Genomic DNA, 20,842 nt, shown 5'->3' with positions numbered 1-20,842 from the left:
GGAAGAAGAGTCAACCTAAGCACTTGCAAGGATCCATGATCCCATGAACAACACCCACATACTACCTTGAGGTTTGGACAGTTAGCCTAGGTGATTGCAAGGATCCATCAACAACCCCGAAATACTAGTTTTGGTCCTGAGAAGCGGTTTTAATGATAACAAATTTGTTGTCACTGTCTTCAAGCAAGTCCAAGCCACCAAGAAAGATGGCATAAAAACTCCACAGTTCCTATTTGAGGGCCATCATACAACCCATTCACACCAGCAATGATCAGAGACCATGATAATCCACGAAGGTGGAACTTGCAAGAGCCTCTCTCCAACCATAGTCCACCCATCAAATTATTTTCAATTTCACCCATTCTAACTCGTGAAGTTAGTTACTCTTTTCCTTTGAAAATACATAATTGGTAGCAGAAGAATTTATAATATCCCTAATAATACGATAGTTTCATCCTTATCAACCTAAGAAAACACTTATCAAAACTAAAAACATTATACTCAAAACTATTTTATGAACGTAAGAATGATTTCAGTCAAACTCTCTATCCCTCTTTATAGCAAAAAAATTGATGTTAACCAAGTACTCTCATTAAATAAAGGTGATCATTGCATATCCAATGTGATCTAGATTCTTGCAAATTCTTGGAAATTGGAAATGATTGTATACCAAAAGCTTTAAAAATAATGAAAGAAATTTAATTCTAGCTAGGTGAGGCATAAAGGAGAGATAGCCACAAAGTGTCTTAGTGTCAAAAGAAGGGACCCATTGTACATAAGAGCACCTACTCATGATTATGTCAACGTGGTTTATCTAGCTAATCCCACCCCTATGTTTCTCGAAGACATGTCCCAAATATTATTTTGGCCCATTCCCATACTACAAATGGTTTGTGGACATGGGTTGGTTTGTAAGAATGCCAATGAAACATCTCACTACCATCCCGAAAAAATTCTAGAAACATAAGAACAATTGAACATCCTTGAGATGGTAGGAACATTAGAGATGTCCCCCAAATATCCCAAGGATCCATGTTAAACACATTTTTTAAAAACTCATATCAATAAAAAATATTATAATACTTTTTTATGCCCCCCACACCACACACAGCCTAAATGAGTAAAATGAAGCCTCCCTCTTTCCTTCTAATTCATTTTTACATACCAAAAGTATTGCAACTAAGTTTGATGGAAAAAAATCATTTTGAGTAGGTTCAAAGGCACAACTAGAAAAATCAACATTTGTGAACAGTGATCAATGAGATAGCAAAAGAAGTAGAAAAGGTAAGTGATTCTTATTTGTTCTATAATTTTTTCCAAGTTTTAGGAAATAAATGCACTTGCTTTATTTTTCGCAAAACATGGGCAGTAATGAGAGTAACACAAATAAAATGGAATTGAATGTTTCCAGTCTACCCTTCAGAACAGTGTTGCCAGTCTCTATATTCTTAATAACAAGGCTCGAGAATTGAAGTTAGGGGGCGAAAGAGAAGAAAAGTAAGCTTTCTGGAGGTGGTGCGGATGTTGTCAAGGCTATTGCATATGCTATTGGTAATGTTCTTGAACAAGGTAAACAGGTTGTTGCTAAGGCGGAGGGGCCTTGGACCAGGACTCGGAGTTAGGCTAAACTAATGGGTGACCCTTTCCATGTCATCCAAGAAGTTATGGAATTACATGAACATCTTATTCAGAAGGATTTGGAATCTGTTAGGATCCTAAAGGAATTACCATAAGTTGGTATGGATCTATGTTTCTGTTTGATCATTGTTGTTTTGTTGATAAGTGGTTGTCAGGTATTTTTTATCTTATGATTTTTGGTAGTTTTTTTATGTAAAGGATTTTGGGCCCTTTCAAAACTTGTTTTATCTTAATCAAAAACAAAAATAAATTGGAGAGAAATGTTAACTTTTTAGCTTCAAGTAAGGAATTATTAAGGTGTGGAAGTGTTGTGAGTGAAGGAGACAAACCACTAAACTTATTTGAGTTCCCTTCCACCATTATAAAAATTTATGCAAAGTGCCATTTTAATTCAATTAAACCACGTCTCCAATTTGTGATAGTCCTAAATAAAGACAAGAAAAATTTGAGGGGTAGTAGAATGTGGTTGTCATATTTTCAAGATGGATTTTGGAGGAAGCTATACCAGGATAGATTCTTATCTCTCGATCTCTACAAGGCATGGGCTTGAAGTGTGTCCAAATATAAAGGAGGATGAGATTGTAGAGGTTAATGGATTGGATATGAAGGTAAAAGAATAAGGTTTAAGGGTATGCCAATGCAAACATAATCTTCACAGTCAATTATGCCTATTTCATCCATGGTTAATATTGTTAGTGATGATATTTTCATGAAGAGGAAAGAGAAAGACTAGTGCTATTGAGAATTCAAAGACAATTGCAAGTATATTCAATATGCAAACACAAGATGTGATAGAATCTTCTATTCCCAAAATGTTCTAATTCCATTCCATCCCATTTCATGTGGAACATTATCTTCATGGATGGATGGATTGATATTAAACATCAACCACTCATCAATATCATACTCGTATGTGTAGTTCTCTTATTTCCATGAAGATGGTGATTAGTTAAGGAAGTGCAAGGATGTGGACTTCCAATTTCACATTTTGAGAGGCTATAGAGGAGGTCGGGGGCCTCAAATGTTGTATTTGTGGTCACTAACACAAATGTGCAAATTAACTAACATGATGGTGGAGAGTGCTTACCAACACATCTTTTCAACCCTATGTTGTGTTTTTGCATTGAAAAGCATAGGAAAGATAGATTAAGTGCAAGAAGTGGTGGTAGAAGGTAGAGATTTTCATATGTTTATTTGCAACCATCACATCTCATCTGCTCTCTTTAGGGCATTTTTTAAAAAGAAATTCCTCAAACTTGTGGAGGACTAGGTACATCAATTATTTCATTTTGCTAAAGAATGCTTGAGGTGCAAGAGGCTTTATAATTGATGATGATTAATTCAAAGTGAAGTAGATGGCCCACTACAAACACTATTGAAGGAAAAAACATCAAACAAATGATCCTTGATGAAAATTGTGGACTACTACATGATAAAAAATTGTTGATTTTATTATTTCTAATTTTTTAACTTGTCATTTGATTTTGACTTGGGTCATTCTTTTTTAAAAAAATTGGTTGCCAGTGATATGCACCTCACATGTTGTAGGTGTCATTAAATATGTTGATACAAACTCTCCTAGTTTTGAAGATATCTATGAGACATTTGACAACATGTTTGGACAAATGAAACAAGCAATTTATAATAAGAATCTTAATTTGAAATTTTATAAACAACATATTAAACCCATCGTGGTGTGACGATGGAACACTATGAACACCCAACTTCATATGACAATATTTTCTTTCTATCGCAAATGGTATGCACCAAAGGCTAGAAGATTGCTCCTTATGATGATGAAGACATGAAAGAAAGGTTAATGAAGGGCCTTTGAAAGATGTATTCAAGTGAAGAGTTAATTATACTTCACATACAATGCCTTGCCTTCATTAATTTTCATGATCTAACATTTAACAAGCCAAAGGTCAAAATAGATAGATATACATGAACTCAAACTAAATCTATTGGATAGTGGACATCCCATGATAGTGGACATCCCATGATAGTGATACACCAAAGTTGAAGATGCTCATAATTCACCTCCTTTTACAAAATTGTCAATTTCTCAACTACAAAGAGGAATTGATTCACATACATCTTTATCCACAATATTAAAAGGAATAAACTTACTATCATATGAGCAAAGAAATAAGTATTCATATTTACTAGTTTCAAACGTGGAGTGTTAACAAATTTAATCTTTATGGTAGAATATTGATCCCAAAGACGTTAGCCAAATTGATGAGGCACATGAGATAGTTTTTAGAGTTCCACTAGATAAGACAACCCCTTATAATAACAATAACTTAGAGTTAGACTTTAATATTGATGTAGTGTTGGCATATGTCAATTAGGGCAACATATTTTCTCTATTTTTGTGATTTTGTAGTTGAAACTAGTAATCTTAAGACATTTTGTATATTTTTTAATTTTATATAATATATTAATGCAATATGCACATTGATAATGAATCATGGAAGCAATTAAATATTGACCTTTATTAATTTTTTTGACTCATTCTAATGTTGTATATTAAGAATCCATAACATATATGATAAATGTTCTATCAATTCCTTACATATGAAATTTCCCATATGTAATACTTTCCCTATAATATTATTATTTAAAATTTCCCTATATTTTACTCAAAAAAATATTTTTTATATAATCATCTCTTTGTCATCCCCTACCACCCCATTAAATGACCTCAAAAAAATTCATCCTCAAACATCCCTTACAACACCTGTCCCAAAAGCTTGGTAGAATATAAGGCCATATCAACGGCTGCGTGATTGCATCAAGCAACAATCCCTTTACATTAAAAAAAAAAAGGATAACGATTAATTTTGTGTACAAAGGTTTCTGAAGTAAGCATTTTCCACATCATTTAATACCCCACCTGTTTTCAAACTATAACATAATTATTCATATCAAAAGTATGGACAGTGCTCTATGTTGCCAAATGTGCTAGCTTTCTTTCTTTCCCCATGCAAACAAGATTATTAGTGTATAATAATTTAATTGGGATACCTTTTAAATTGTTAAGGATAATAAAACATTGCTTGCTTACAAAACATACATATGAAAGCCATTTCTGAAAAATCAATGAATCATTTGTTTACTACAAAAATTGGAAAACAACCACGCAAACAATATTTAGAAGTGTATAACCATTCAAGTGGAGTATCTTTTAACATATTAAAATGCTATTTATTTCGCAGAAATATATGACAAGTGCATGAATTTGTTCTATTCAAAAAAAGAGCAATTATGTATGCATTGCATTTTAAACTATTCTGCTTCTGAGAAATCAATATTAGATAAGAAATCCCTTCTGTAAGAAACAAGAATATAAAATATTTTCAAGAGAAAAGTCACACAGAGCGATGAGATATTGTGTTATAAAATACTGAAAATCGTATAGGAGTTCATACAATCAATATTCTAATCAAGCGTTTGTGTAAAAATTGAGAGAATGTAGAATCATTGCACTTAGACACTCATTTTCTAGAACAGACTCTCCAATCGAATTTGCATCACAAACTCCTCATGAAAGAGTGCCCCTCCTCTTGATCATGTTCTCTCACTTGGAAATTAGTTTATGAGAGACGAAAGCACTAACACGTGTTGTCAGTAATAACCATGGTATGATCCCAATCTGCATGTTGTTAAATGAAATAAAGATTTAGCTATACTTTCTTATGTGAGAAATGTTCCACCTTAATGAAGATATAAAATAAGTAGAAATGGCATACACGTGAGAATATATAGTATATACCATTACAAGGCGATTCTCATTGCTTGCAAGTCTCCATGATAATGCATTTCCTGCAGCCAATTAAGCAAAATGGCTCCAATAAATGTATAAAACATAGAAATGTATAAAAGTAGAAACAAATTTATATTGTTAATTAGTCATTTGTACCTAGCACATTCAAAAAACTAATGAAGATAATTGTTTCAGACATCAACAAGGCATAAAAAATTAGACATTTGAATAAATGTTTAGAAACTTTTTAAGCTATTTATCTGTGGCAGCATAGTAGAGGGCTCGCATCAATTCTTATGGGAGGCCTAACAAGATATAATGATCATGTCTTGCATAACCTAGCGGAATTCATCTAATATGGGAACAAACAAAATGCTTTGTGTTTGATGGCTTTCAAGTATAGTTTATATCGTGAAATTTATGGTATCAGTATTCATGACGTATTAGGATCAATTCCATCTTCTTAGCTTGTGTAAGGCATAACAAATATAACTGCAACATCATGAATCTAGAACAAGCTAGTGGCCTTCCACCGATATTCATTTGTGTCCATGCCACATAACTTGAGTGAGGCCTAACCAGATATAATGCAAGCATTTTGTATCTCAAATAAGCATGTGATTAACGTGTGTACATCATGGCGCATGATTCAAGCCACTAGAGGATTGAGACAAGAAGACCGCTTGAGCCCTTCCTATGATGAATGAACCCTTGCTGGTTCAATCCTTCAACCTGCTGTAAATTATTATTCTTTTTCTTTGTGTTTTAAATATTAGAGATGGTCTTTCAGAAATAGACAGAAGTTGGAGAAGGATTTCTTTAATTCTCAACACATATTGAAAGAATACATGAAATTAATCAACTGAAGCAATAAACTGGAGAATTTAGAAGCATACCCGTAAGTCCTTAGCCAATTTATTGAATTAAACGAATTCAATCAGCAACTTACAAAGTTCTGATTTTTTATTCTGAAACAATTCAGATCTGCTCTTATTTAATATTAAGGCACTCAAACAGTGGAAGATGGCACCAATAAATGAGCAAGCTGTGTGTTTGGGAAAAGAAACCTCCAAACCACAAAAAAATTAACATTAAATAGGAAACCTACAACAAATCTGCCTTGTAAGAAGCCAAATCTGCCCCAATTTAATTCAATTTGACTTCTGAATGAAGCCAATCAAGCTGCAACAATTTGATTGATCTTTCACAATCTCAAAGCTACTGAATTTTGAAGAATGCACGCTCTCCAAAACAGGTCCACCCTAGCCGCCATAGCCAAGTGCGAAGAAGAAATGTCAAATGCTCAATATCAATGAATGAGGTTTAATTTCATCTTGGCTGCCTAAATACCCAAAAAGTACGATTTTTGGCAATTAGGTTTTTAAAAATCATAACTTATTTTTAGGGTTCCCAATTTAACCCTAAAAGCAACGCCCAACTAAGGAGATATTAAATTTTCACTTAAATAAATTTAAGTGATGCACTTTGTGGTTTTATTTTAATATTTCATTAAAACATTAATTGCCTATGGGAATCACTTCAAAATTCATATCTCCCTCGTTATTGCTCAGAAACTGAATCTGTCAAAAGCTGGGGCCACAGTTCGCTCTGCCAATGAAACGAAGACCAGAACTGAACTCAACATTGAACTAGAACAAATAGACAGACCACTCCTCAAGATACTGCATCACTAACCCCCTTATCCATACCTTGTTAGCCTACAAGGGTCCAAAAATAGGCTAACTCCTCAAACCACTGTCCCTGACTAGGATGGGGCATTACACTTCCTTAGCTCTTTATCACTCCGAGATAAACCTGTCTCCTATCTTTACTCACAAATCCAGCAAAAAGACATACATGGGCTCACAGTCACAAGTAGAGGCTAGAGATATGCAGGCTACCAATTTTATGGATAAACGAATTTATTTGCTCAACTAGCAGTCTAACTGAAATCAAAGCAACTGATAAAATCATGCAACAATATCAGCAAGCAACCAATCAAAGAACTCGCATCAAATTTGCCAATGTCCCATTGAGGAAACAGAAGCTAATTTGTTCGACTCTAAGACGGCAGGGGGCATGCCTCCATTGACTTTTCTTGGATTCTCCAGAAAACCCTAGAATGGCAAATAAAATGGCTCACTAGCAGAGAAAGCATAGCTTATCAGGTCTGTCCTATAGTTAAAGCCAGTCCATCTTCTAACTCTTCTCAAAATACAGAAAGGTGTACAACACAAAATATTAGGCATTGGACAAAAATCTTTGGGCCAAGGGATATAGGAGAAACTCAAGCACCCACTCGTGGCTTGGGAAAGCACATGCATAAACTAGAATAATAGATTCAACTCAATCCATTTAATAAACCTTTTACCAAGGATTCACCTGAGAATACCATGTGTATCCCCAAATGCCTAAGACTTTCAAACTGGATTTTATGAATATACCAGATCCATTTTATATTGGACATCTTTTCTCTCCCACGGATAAATAGGATTTGATCTCCAAAGAAATTATCAAATATAAAATCTATCATGTCCACAACTTTATTTTTGACTTTAAAATAATACTACTTTCAACCTTGATCCATTTGACCTTAACTTACAAATTTTCTCTTCCAGATGTCACCTTGCCAATAAACCGGATGATATGTCAATATCAGGTCCGAGAGCATATCAGAGCCCCCTTTGAAACATCTCTTTTGTTCCTCCAATTTTACTTTCTCTCTAATATTAACAATTTTTCGTAGTATTTTTAAGTCCATTATATACAAAGTTTTATTTTGTTTTATTTGCCAGCTCAGCCCACTTCTTTTAACTCAATACCTATGGAGGTGGCATTATTTGATTTATCCGGTCATTCATTATAGTTATCCCTGTAGAACTACCAGTAAAAGACAAGACTTTCAAAAATTTCATCCCGGCCTAAAATTTGATATTGGGTGCAATCCTTGGATCAGGCTTTAATTTGCAAATTGAACACCTTGTCTCCTCTCATCAAGGATAGGATGTGATTTCCTTTTAGACCATGTTGTATAAGATATCGTTTCCACAGTTTTCCTTATTTGTTGGATAATGTTTAGTTGTATTTCATAGGTTTTTTTAAATAATTTATGACCACCTATGACTTTAAGACCGCAAGTATCTTTAACTTTCTGGCAGATTCAATACTTTATTACCTAGATATTATGTGTTGGAATCAAGTCTGTGTGAGAATATCAAGGGCTTTTGGGCTTAAATAAAATCTGGACACAGCCCACTTAATAACCAATTTTTTATAAACCAAGATCGCGTCCATTAGAATACTGGAGGCAAAAGGGAACTTTTCTCTAACAGTATTTTGTGGCCTTGTTACCACAACATAACTCAAGGCTCATCATCCAGCCAATGAATGTTGTAATAGTTTCTAATAGATACTTCTTTTTTTTATAAACCAAGATCGCGTCCATCAGAATATTGGAGGCAAAAAGGGAACTTTTTCTCTGACAGTATTTTGCGGCCTTCTTTACCACAACATAACTCAAGGCTCATCCTCCAGCCAACGAATCTTGTAATAGTTTCCAGTAGATACTTACCTCTTTTTATAAATCAAGATCACGTCCATCAGAATATCAGAGGCAAAAAGGGAACTTCTCTGACAGTATTTTGTGGCCCTGTTACCACAACATAATTCAAGGCTCATCCTCCAGCCAAGGAATGTTTTAATAGTTTCCAATAGATACTTACATGTCACCTTCCCTAACTTCCCACTATTCTTTCTAGACTCTTTGAGAGGATCCAATAACAGAATAAAAACTAAGAAATCTTCACATGATATGTTTACATAAATATATATATGAAATAAATTTTCCTTACATAGAAGCAAATGTTGCTTTGTCGATACAAAAAAAAAATCAATAAATTGCACTTGATATCACTTCTAATTTGTTTTTAGTGTGCCAATTTGCACATCTGTTCAGTTCTTGAGGAAGGAACATTCTTGTAGACAAGTATTCTATATAATGATTGATTAGTCAACTGATCCATAACTTTAAACTAAGATATGTTTTGCAGGTTGTGACATTATTTTAAATTGTTAGCTTGTGGAAATGTTACAATTCTTATTTAGAAGTGTTAATTTGTGGAAATGCTACAATCTTAACTCAGCATATTATTAAAAAGTTTTGGGCAGCAATACTATATTTATTTTTCAGTACTGCGAGAAAATGGAAAAAAAGCAGTAGATGTTGCACCTATCTGCTTCCGTTTCCTAGTTTATTCTCTAGAGTGCACACAAAATCAAGAAAAAAGGCCAGAATACAGGAAAGAAAACATACCAAAAGGCTGTAACAAATCAATGGAAATTCCTGCAACAGGGACACCCCAAAACCACCATGCAAATCCCAAGTAAATGCAGACCTGTGTTAAAGAATGCAAATTACGATTGTGAGAGGAATAGAAGATTGAACAAACAAGCAAAAAGAAAATGTAATCAATATGCCATATATTTGTTTTCTTATTATATCTATGTAAAGCTTGCCTTTAAAACGCTCAGGGCCATGGTCTGCAGATTATATGACAAGCATGTATCTTTTGAGAACTTCTGTCTAACTGGAAAAGAACACAATCTGTTTAATAGATTATAAAATAGCACTAAATCAAGACATGAGAAATGTATAGTAACTAACATAAGACATAGACTACCAAAAATTCCTTGAGTATCAATCAGCTACTGTCTTACTCTTAGCAAAAAATTACACTTACGGCAAAATAACGCTTAATAAACAATTTTTTGTTTTTCACAGGACGTGTGATATCAACTCTAGATGAGCAGTGATACATATTATAAAAAATAAATAATGCTTTTTGATAGAATAAATATAATCTGTGAAAGATCTCAAGATGCATACTTTAAACTTAAAAAATAAAATCAAAAAGTATCATACTTTCAAGAAGTTCTTTCTCCTTGGCTGCAGCTGCCCGCCTGAGCAGAGTAGCTTGTGCAAATGTGGAAGGCCTGTAACCATGCTCAGTTGCAAAAATTGTCTTGTTAGATACAGAAAAAATTTAACAAAAAAAGGATTCTAATTACCTTGAAATCAAGGTTTTCAAGAACATACAGAAACACTATATCTCAAGACAACAAGAATCAGAGTCATTGTCTGTTTAAGAACGGCAATCCAGTTTTGATTTCAACCATATCCAATATTAATTTCACTTTCATCGTTCAATACCTTAGGTAATAAAAAATGAAAGTAAAAGACACTCAAACAGCAAACTGCTGGGATTGAATGAACTGTGTTTCAATCGTTGAAAATACAGTACCAAATGAGATTGAAACCCAAGTAGTACAAAATTTGAACAGTTTCATAAAAAAAGTTTCCACATACCAAGTTGCAATTTTTTTAGGCTGTGACCCTAAGCATTCACATTTTAACTTTACCTTCAGATTAAAGAATATGGACATAATTTGGATTTCATGCCTTGATTTTTTGTGGTCCTTAGGCTTATGGGACCGGAGCAGTGGCGGTTGCCCACCATATCATCCAATCAAAGACCAGCTTTCATTAATGGCAGACTGCCACATCGTTAGTCTCTAAAGCTAAAGCTTGGATTGCAATGTTACTCAAAGGATTTATCAACTTCATGGCACAGTCTAAAATAATCCATAATGCCTTCCCCAAGCCTTATTATGTGAATGTGGAATTGACCTGGCACAATTATGATGTTTATTAAATACTAAAATAGCAAGTTGACATTACTAAATTGGGTTAAATGTCACGATCTTCAATGAATAATGTTTCCTTTGGCTGATAATTTCTGAGATCACAGTTAATTTATTAGAGAGGGAAAAACATTAGAAGGATAACTAAAATTTGATCTTGACCCCATTCCCTCCCTGTTCCATTTCCGCCCCAGCACACGCTTCTAAGAATGGGAAATATTTAACAAACAGCTCAAGTGAAAACAACTCTAACATCAACAACTTGTAGGATGCTTGGGAAAAAACTTCATATAAATCTCCCCTTTCCCAATTGCTCAGACTACACCCCTAAAAATCATAAAACCTCTTAGCCTTTCATACATAAAAAGGGGGTTCTCTTGGACCAAGATTAAATGAATACATTTAGCATGTATAATTTGGAAAACTAGTCTCCACATATAATGTTAATGCATTCTTTGGGTTTCTCGAGGAGATCAATTTTAATAGTGGTGAAGAGATGACTGGAAGCCATTCTTATTGTCTAATATTATCATCGAGGGCTATATTTGTGAGTCTACCTCCATTTTGTTTGTCAATATAGTAGATCTAGGAAATTTCTTCATATGTTTCAAAATTTCCTAATGTGCATTTAAAATTCTGTGTACATTCTCTTCCTAACTTATATCTTTAAAACTTATTTTAACTTTTGCTAATAAGGCAACCATGTCAACAATATAGACAAGAAAAAGTAGGTTATATTAACACAACACTAACCTTAGGACTTCGAAGGACAACTTAAATTTGATCTTCACCCCCTTCCCTCACCATTCCTTTGCCACGCCAACACTACCAGGAATGGAGGATATTTGCTTAAACCACATACTTAAGCATCATAAAGTATGACGAGTGTACCACTTAAGCATAGGAGTAGTCTGTCTTTTGTGCCTAAAAAGGGGGTTCTCTTGGACCAAGTTTAGATGAATACTTTCAGTATGTATATTTTGGAAAACTATCTCCACACATAATGTTAGTGGATTCTTTGGGTTTCAAAAAGGTGGAGATCAGCTTTAACAATGGTGAAGAGTTGACTGAAAAGTGAAAACCATTCTTATTGTCTAGCATTATCTTCTAGGGCTATATTTCTGAATCTATCTCTATTTTGTTTGTCGATATAGTAGTTTTAGGAAAGTTCTTTTATGTTTCAAAACTCTCATGTAATCGCAGTTAATTGGTCTAAGTTATGCCATTCTGCCTGCTGCACAGCATGGCGGTCCAAATCTGTGAATTAATCAATCAAACCTGTGGTAATTAAACAACTATTATGCTTTTCAATTAATCATATGTAAACTGAGAGTTTTTGCAGTATTGAGAAAATAAAGTTTGCAAAGTATTTTGGCAAACTAGCAATTACAAAATTATCACAAAAGTTTGAAGAGAGCTGACATGACAAAACAAATTATAGGGGCTCATGCAAGGTGCCCAAAATCACATATCAAAACTGTAACAACAGATTGAAAAGGATTCAATCCCTTCATCTCATCCTAAACATCTATGGAATCAACAACAACAGGTCCCTTTGGCTGCTCATTGAATGTTTGCAAACTGCTGGTGATGCTGGTGATGTGGTAATGGTTGATTTGGGACATTTTGACCATAATTTTGAGTAAGCTGCTAGCAGGACTAACTGAACTTGTAGTTGTTCTATCTATTCTTGAAGTTCATGCTGCCTTTGTCTGAGGCAATCATGTAAATGCAACTCCTGGTTAATGAATCTCTCACAATGATCATTCTCTAAATGTGTAGGTCCACTAGCATCATGGAATGTGGTATCATGCTCAAGTTCATTTCCATGTGAAAGGGTAAGGGATGCAGAATGTAAGCTAAGCAGCTGGGTTTCCACACTAGGATTTTGCCTGCCAAAATTCTGTGCATGTACATGTATTCACACATTGCCCCATTGCAAATGGGGACCCCCACTTTTTTCTGCTTTCTAGGGTAGTAGTTTGGGTCTTTCGCTATTAACCATTGCATTGGAGAGGTCAAATTGAGCATAGAGAGAAAGAGGTTTGATGGAGGAACCCTTAAGATCAAGCATAATCAACAATGCGGGTGTTTCCCTCATCATCCGGGTGACTCAAATATATTTCAGTGAGAGGTGAGATCCAGGAGCAAAATTTGACTAAGTAAGCTAAAATTTCAAATTGCTCCGTAGTTGGAGTGAATTTTGCTTCCATTGCCCTCTTTCAGGAGCAAAATCCCTCTCCAAGCCTTCCAAATCACCTAGAATTGCCCCTAGCTATCATGAGATGTCTTGGTTTGAGTAAAGGATTCGATCTTTGATCAAAGGCCTTGAATTAGGTTAAGTTTTGGGGGTAACTTCCTTTGCTCCCTAGTTGGAGCGAAATGGACTTCCTTTGCTCTTTCTCAGGAGCGAAATCCTCTCCCATTGCCTCTATTTTGGAGCAACTTGATCTTCTTGAGCATATTGGAGGATGTTGAGCTAGTCTAGTGCCTCCACAATCACTTTGATCAAGCGAATTCACCAAATGCATCAGGATTTTGACTAAGTAATGAAGGGAAGAAGGTAGATTTGAGTCATTTCCATTGCTCCTCTCCAGGAGCGAAACTTACTTCCATTTCTCTCCTTTGAGAGCGAATTTCCCTTCCATTGCCATTGGAGTGGAGCGAAATCCCATTCAAGGTAGGCATTGAGGTTCTTTGGTGCATAGAGACTGAAACCTAAGGCATGATGTGATAAGACCAAGCTAGAGGATGAATTTAAAGATCATTTCCTTTGCTCCCTAGTTGGAGTGAAATCCTCTTCCATTGCCCTTACTTGAGAGCGATGTGCATTTCTTGAGCATATTTGATGGAGATAAGTGAGTTTTGAAGCCTCTAGCATCATTTTGATTATGGCAAAAGTGAAGTTAATCACGATTTTTAACCAAGGAATGAAGGGAGATTGCAACTTAGGGTCACTTCCATTGCTCCATTCTAGGAGCGAAAAACACTTCCATTGCCCTCCTTTCAAAGTGAATTTCCCTTCCATTGCCTTGGGTTGAGAGCGAAATTACATTCAAAGCAAGTATTGAGGTCTTTTGAGGCATGAAAGCTAACCCTAAGGTGTGAGCTAGTAAGACTAAGCTAAAGGATGTATTTTGAAGTCACTTCCATTGCTCAGGATTGAGGGCAAAAATCATTTCCATTGCTCCTCTTTAGGAGCGAAATCCTCCCTAAAACATTCATTGAAGGCTTTTGATACTCCTTTTGTGCATAAAACCAAGAACTTAAGGTATGAGTTGATAAAGGGGCAAACTTGAGGTCATTTCCATTGCCCAAGTCTCAGAGCGAAATGGACTTCCATTGCTCCTCTTTGGGAGCAAAATTTACTTCCATTGCTCATTTATGAGAGCGAATTCACCTTTAAGGCCTCACATGAGCATGGTTTGATGCATTTGAGTTGAGAGAATGAATGTAAGTGAGCAAAAGTGAGTTAAGTGGCAAAATCGAGACTACTTTGCTCCTCTTTTGGAGCGATTTTCACTTCCATTGCTCCTCTTTGGGAGCGAAATTCACTTCCAATGCTCCTCATTGGGAGCGAAAATGCCTTCCTTTGTTGAGATTGGCAATGAAGTTGATCTTGAGCCTAACTTAAGGTTTAATTGATGCCTCCTTCACTTGCAAAGATAACAAAACACCCAAGCTTGAGTCGATGAAGGACAAAATCTGATCAAGTGTGAGAGAATTTCCATTGCTCCTCTCTAGGAGCGAAATGTCCTTCCATTGCTCCTCATTAGGAGCGAATTTCATTTCTATTGCCTCTATCTCGGAGCGAAATCATCTTCAAGACATTTGGTGAAAGAAATTTGACAACTCTTGCATATGAGGACTTTCAAGAGATGAGTTGATGAGTGAAGAACAAGAATTTGGCTAAGTGTAAAGCGGAAAATCGAACCCTAGGTGTTCCCCCACTCCATGGAGAGAGAAGGGAGGTCACTAGGGTTGACGGTTTTCACTTGGGAGAGACTTTACATTCAAAAGAGGGGTTGAAACCCACAAGATCTAATCTCACACAATGCAAGACTGGATTTTAAATGAGTTTCAAGGGGGGAGACATCAAGGATACCCTCTTTTGTAAAGAATGTAGATAGAATGATTGAACTAGGAATGCATGTAAAGTAAGAAAGATTCGTCTGTAGACGGAGATAGGGACACAGGATGAAGCTACGGACCTGAAATTAGCAGTAAAATGTCGAGACGAAGCTGTCCTGCAAATTTGAGCGAAAGTTGACGGGACGATGGCGCCCGGAGTGCACACGGTCCTCCGAAAAATCCGCGAAACGAAGGGGGATTTGTTCGTCTCTGCACAAGGATTCCAGATCTTCAATTACAGCCGCGTACTTGCAACCTACACACAGAAAAGAGAGGACGATTGGGGGGTTAGGGATCAGGGGTTTGCCTTTAGGTCAAACCCCGGTTTTGGAATTAACCAAGAAATGAGAATGCTGTAAATGTAAATGTTTGTAATGTAAACAAGTACTGATACCTTGTTGTAAGAATGTTTGTATTCTTACATGCGAAGGTGTAATGAATATTGTATTTTGTATGTTGTAAGTGATCTCCTCTTCAATGGTTGAATCCTTGTCTTGAATGCAACACCTAGCCTTGAATGGAGACTTAGAATACTCAATTGCTTGAAGAAATGCTTGAATGCTTGAATGTATGAATGTTTGAATATCGTTTCCGCCTTTTGCACACATATGTCCTCCTCCCTTTTGAGAGGGGAAATGTAGTTTATATACTTGTCAATTAGGGTTAGGAGACTGATTTTTCCAACCTTAGGCCGACCTAGAAGCATTGTTTTCCGAATTGCAAACTTAAAGACCCGATGCCCAACAAGAGACCGGGCCCAAAATAGGGCCAGGGACCAGGGCGCTGGGCGCCATAGTCCCACCTCCCGGGACAGCAGGGTGCAAGGAAGGATCAGGCCAAGGTGCAGAAATATGCAGTTTTTGATGTCGTAAGCAGGTTTCGGGGTCTCCATTCAGGTTCAACGTTGCGTCACCATCGTGAAGACCCAAATGCAGTCGAAATTGCAAGTGTCGCAATTTTAGGACGCTACATTTAGCCCCCACTTTAGCGGGAGTATAAGCGTACGCCCATACTTCCGGTAAAGTACAAGGAAACAACATTGAAAGACTTTCATCACGTCAAGGAGGCAAGATACACCAAGCCCCCAGTGGACTAAGGATCTTACGACTTCGATTGACAAAGTAAAAGGGAAGATCACGAGGGAGAACCATGACTGTCAGTAGTAAGGTTCCCTCACTATGGGTCATGTAAGAAAAATACCAAAAATTTTCAAGGCAAAGCTAAGTTCGCCAAGAGATTTTCAAGTATCTTGAAGAGATATGAATGGGGTGTATGCCCCCTACGTTAAAGCGATCGCACACGCCTCATCGGGGGTGATTGCTTTAAGGTAGTGATACGTATAAGAAATGAGAAGGGAAAGGAGCATGTTATCACAAAGATTTAGCCCCCAAGTGTGAGATAAACCCAAGGATACAAAACACAAAGCACGAGGTGACTTCGCTCTCCTCGGGGTCAGTATGCTGTATGATAATTCATGTATATCATATGTATGTATGCATAATTGTTCTTCATTCCCCAATCAAGGAAGGTCACCTAGAAGAAGGGAACACATGTGTCTTTTGAGTCAACATGAGAGAGACCAAAAGAGGTCTCAATGCTTTGCATCGTCCTCAAGTAGACAACACTAAGGACAACAAATAGAAGAACGAGAATAACACATAGAAGAAGTAACAAAAGAGATCAAGAGAGGAGGAAAGAGTCTGCTATGCTAATGAAACTAGTCTAGCACGTCATCTACCCCCCGATCTTGCTGATCAATATTTCGGGAAGGCAGGAAACACGCTAGAGGAGGAACATCCAACACAGCAGATGGAGCTATAACGAGATCCAAACAAGGGCTATGTTCATGTTCCAAGCCACGTTGTTCTTGTCTAGGAGCTAGGATAAGTGCTTTAGAAAACTCGTTAGATAAATGGTTATCAACATCAACATATTCATATTCACTATCAGAATGAAGAGTAACATTTTCATCCTGAATAACATTTTCATCTATATCATCATCAAGATTTATAAAAATAGGATCTTTAACTCGCACAGGATCAAGACCATCATGGATCTTATGTTTAGGAGATTTTGGCTCAATTTTCGGCTGAGGAGAAAATGGATTAATACTAGCTGAAGATGTTTTTGGGGATTGCAAAGTTTGAGAAGCAGCTGCCTGAGCTCTAAGACGACGCTTTCATCGACGTTCACGTGCAAAATGATTTCGTCTAGTCTTAGTAGGAAGTTGAGAAGATTGAGGAGGAGGAATGTTCTCATCCTTATCACTTGGGTGTTTAGGTTGTGGTCTCTTAGGTTGAACAATAGGAGAAGAGGAAGGTCTCTTCTCTCTATAAGAAGAAGGAGGAGGAACTGCTCCATATAAAGGAGGGATATCTGGTTTAGGAAGGAAACCAAGTCCATCATGACGAGGAGGTATAGGTCTACCTTTAGAAAGTTTATTAGATATAGACATAGTCACATCCATAGGGATGGGTTGGGAATCTTCTTGAGGAAAGACATTAGTTTTATCTTTCGAAGGAAGAACTTCCTTCTCAAGAATGATGGGAATATCAAGTTTGGGTGTTCTAGGTTCACTTAGAGATAAGATCATATCTGTTTTCCACTTTTGATAAGATTTGAAAAGATGATCACTTCGCGGTGGAAGAGATTGGAATTGTTTAGGCCAAAAATAATCAATAGGAACGCTAGAAGTTCTTTCAGCTGGTTTAAAGAGACTATGATTGACAGTAACAACTTCACCATTATGGGGAAATTTCAAACACTTGTGAATAGGAGAAGCAATAGCTTTCATGGAAGATAGCCAAGGATAGCCTAGCTTCACACGAAATTGTTCGGATGACGGAATAATAGCAAAGCTTACATCAAGGGATTTGTTATGGACCTCAATAGGTAATGTAATAGAACCAATTGCAGGAGAAGAAAATGCATCAAATAATTTCACAACCACATTTGTTTTATCATAGATCACTTGATTCAATTGCAAAGTAAAAAGAAATTCTTCAGTAATGACATTAACCATGCAAGAAGGATCAATAAGCACTCCACGGCAAGGTGTATTCTTGACTTTTGCAACTATATATAAAGGACCATCAGGTGCCCTGATAGTTTCACTGGAATCAAATGTGATGAAAGGTTCTTTAGGGATTTTCTGCTGCTCTACAAAGTTAATCACATTCGGAGTCATAGACACAAGATCATCAGGTGAGACAGAGGAATCATTAGTATCAATCACATTAGAGGTATGAGAAGGTAATGGATCAGTAAAAATCTTAAGATTTTGGTTAGGAGGAGCTACAGATGTGTTGCCTTTATCATTCACACCAGAAACAGAGATAGTATTATTATCAATCAAATCTTGAATTTTACCCTTTAAAGCAAAACATTTTTCAGTATCATGCCCAGGTTGACGATGAAATTGACAAAAAGATTTGTTATCAAAATAGGGTGAATTAATCTTTGCAGGATCTATTTGCTTTATAGGAGGGAGAGTAAGCAAATTTTGTTCCAATAACTTATTCATAATACTATGCAATGATTCATTCAAAGGAGTAAACTTTCTTTCTTTCTTGAAAAACTTAGAAATAGGAAGCACACCTAATGTTGCATTCACATTGTTGTTGATGATGTTTTCATTGAACTTAATGACCTCTCTGTTCGGTTTAAACTTCCCAAATAGTTGTTGACTACTATCACCCTTATCACTCGGAGCCATAGGATTTGCTTGTTCCATTTGGCTCACAGTCAGTTGATAATTGTGAAGAGCTGCGCACAACTGTTGGAAAGAAGTAAACTCAGAAAACAGAAGTTTTTCTCTAATATCTTTTTGTAAATTAGAAATAAAGATTCTTTGAATATCATTGTCAGGTACTGGAAAAGAAATTTGAGCATACAAATGCTTATATCTACCAATGAAGTCAGTCACTTTTTCTTTAACACCTTGTTTACAATGCATTAAATCAATCAAAGTAACTTTAGGACCTATATTGTTTTGAAATTGTTGAATAAAAGCATTTGCAAGTTGTTGGAAAGAAGTAATAGAATAAGAAGGCAACGAGCAATACCATTGTAGAGCCTTATCTCTTAATGTTCTAGTAAACAGTTTTGCAAGCAACCTTTGGTCATGAGCAAAATCAGTACATATTGTTTGAAAGGTCTTAACATGTGTTAGAGGATCACCTTTACCATTATAAAGCTCCAATTGCGGGATTTCAACATGCTTAGGGGGGATAGCTCGAACAATGTCAAGAGAAAGTGGGCTCGCAACATCAAATGTGGGCACACTAAACTTAGATTGGTTCATAGAGGCAATTTGTTGCTGTAAAGAAGAGACAGTTTGTGCAAGATTGTTAATGGTGGCTTCAGTCGAAGAGTTCATATTAGACATGTTAGATTGTGATGGAGGTATTATGTTGTTGAAAGAAGGTAATGATTGAGAGTAAGGTGGTGCGACACTATGATGGTTAGTCATAGGAGATGATTGGGAAAAAGGAACGCTACAAGGAGGAATGGAATGGTTAAATGAATTGCCCCTTTGCGCCAGGTTCATTTGTGGAGATGTAATAGGAACACTCATTGAAGGAATGAATGAGGAAGTCGGATTGAATGAAGGAAGAGGGTTGATTGAAGAAGAAGGATTGCCCCCATGATTGGTGATCATAGGTGGAATGTCTTGTATTGAAGTAGTCATTATGTTTGATGTAAAAGTAGGTATACTAGCAATAGAAGTTGTCAAAGGAATAGAATGATTGACTTGAGTAGGAGGTTGTGTATAACCTAAAGTTTCGGCACAACTCTTCATCGGCATCACATTCGAATCCACAATGTGTGCAATACCACGCAAAATATCAATTCCATTCTTATCACTTTGAACCATACGTTTTAGACCCTCAATTAATGAAAGAGCTTGACTATCGGGGTATTCTTGAGACATCCATTGTTGAAAATCATCAAATTGGTTATCCAATTTCGAAAGTTGTTCTACAGAAACCTCATGGAGAGCTTCTTCATCATTAGAAGGATTAGAGGAATTACCCGTGTCCTCGTTAAAAAGGCCATTCAAATTAGGTTCCATCTCCTTAGTAATTAAACCTTGGAAAGACTTAATTCTAAAGCTTCGTCTAACGGGAATAGTGTAAGTAGGGCTTATTGTTGTAAAACTCATGCACTAAAGAGAGAGAAGATTTTGAATTTTAGAGGTAGCAAATTTCAATAAAATCAGCCAATCTTCTAGATTTAAGCTGTTAAATGCAATCACAACAATCTCCCGAAATTTCAGAAAAAATGTCGAGGACCGTGGCGAACGAAGTGCACACGGTCCTCGCAACTTTTTTCGAAATTTTCAGAGATGAAAGTTATGATGATTTTAAAGTTAATCTGAAAAAATTGAGTGATTTTACAATCTGTAGATAAGCCAAATTAAAGTTGCAATCTCAAAATTGAACCCTACCAAGATTGTTGAAAAATGCAAAATTTGAATTTTGAAAAAGAGAGGGAAACTGAAATTTTGAATTTTATGATTTTAGAGGGAATACTAAAAGCAATGCAGGCTTTGAAATTTAAAAGTTGACTCAATTTCATGCAAAATTCAAATTTGAAAGTGGA

The 20,842-nt window shown here is 36.1% G+C and overlaps 1 protein-coding gene across 1 annotated transcript in view; it reads right to left on the bottom strand.

Annotated features, from left to right (window-relative positions):
- Positions 1-4,932: 4,932 nt before the first annotated feature.
- Positions 4,933-20,842, bottom strand: part of LOC131036816 (protein GET1) — a 102,081-nt gene continuing 86,171 nt past the window's right edge. The window contains exons 3-7 of the mRNA XM_057968802.2: positions 10,329-10,399; positions 9,923-9,993; positions 9,720-9,801; positions 5,417-5,466; positions 4,933-5,296 (exon numbers count right to left, since the gene is read on the bottom strand). Coding sequence (XP_057824785.1) covers positions 5,222-5,296; positions 5,417-5,466; positions 9,720-9,801; positions 9,923-9,993; positions 10,329-10,399 — 349 coding nt within the window. The 3' untranslated portion in view covers positions 4,933-5,221. The remainder of the gene's footprint in view (positions 5,297-5,416; positions 5,467-9,719; positions 9,802-9,922; positions 9,994-10,328; positions 10,400-20,842) is intronic.

This window comes from Cryptomeria japonica, chromosome 5 (assembly GCF_030272615.1).
Source record: "Cryptomeria japonica chromosome 5, Sugi_1.0, whole genome shotgun sequence".
Lineage (NCBI taxonomy): Eukaryota > Viridiplantae > Streptophyta > Pinopsida > Cupressales > Cupressaceae > Cryptomeria > Cryptomeria japonica.
Note: the sequence above shows the minus strand (reverse complement) of the source record. Positions and strands in the feature narration are given on the sequence as shown.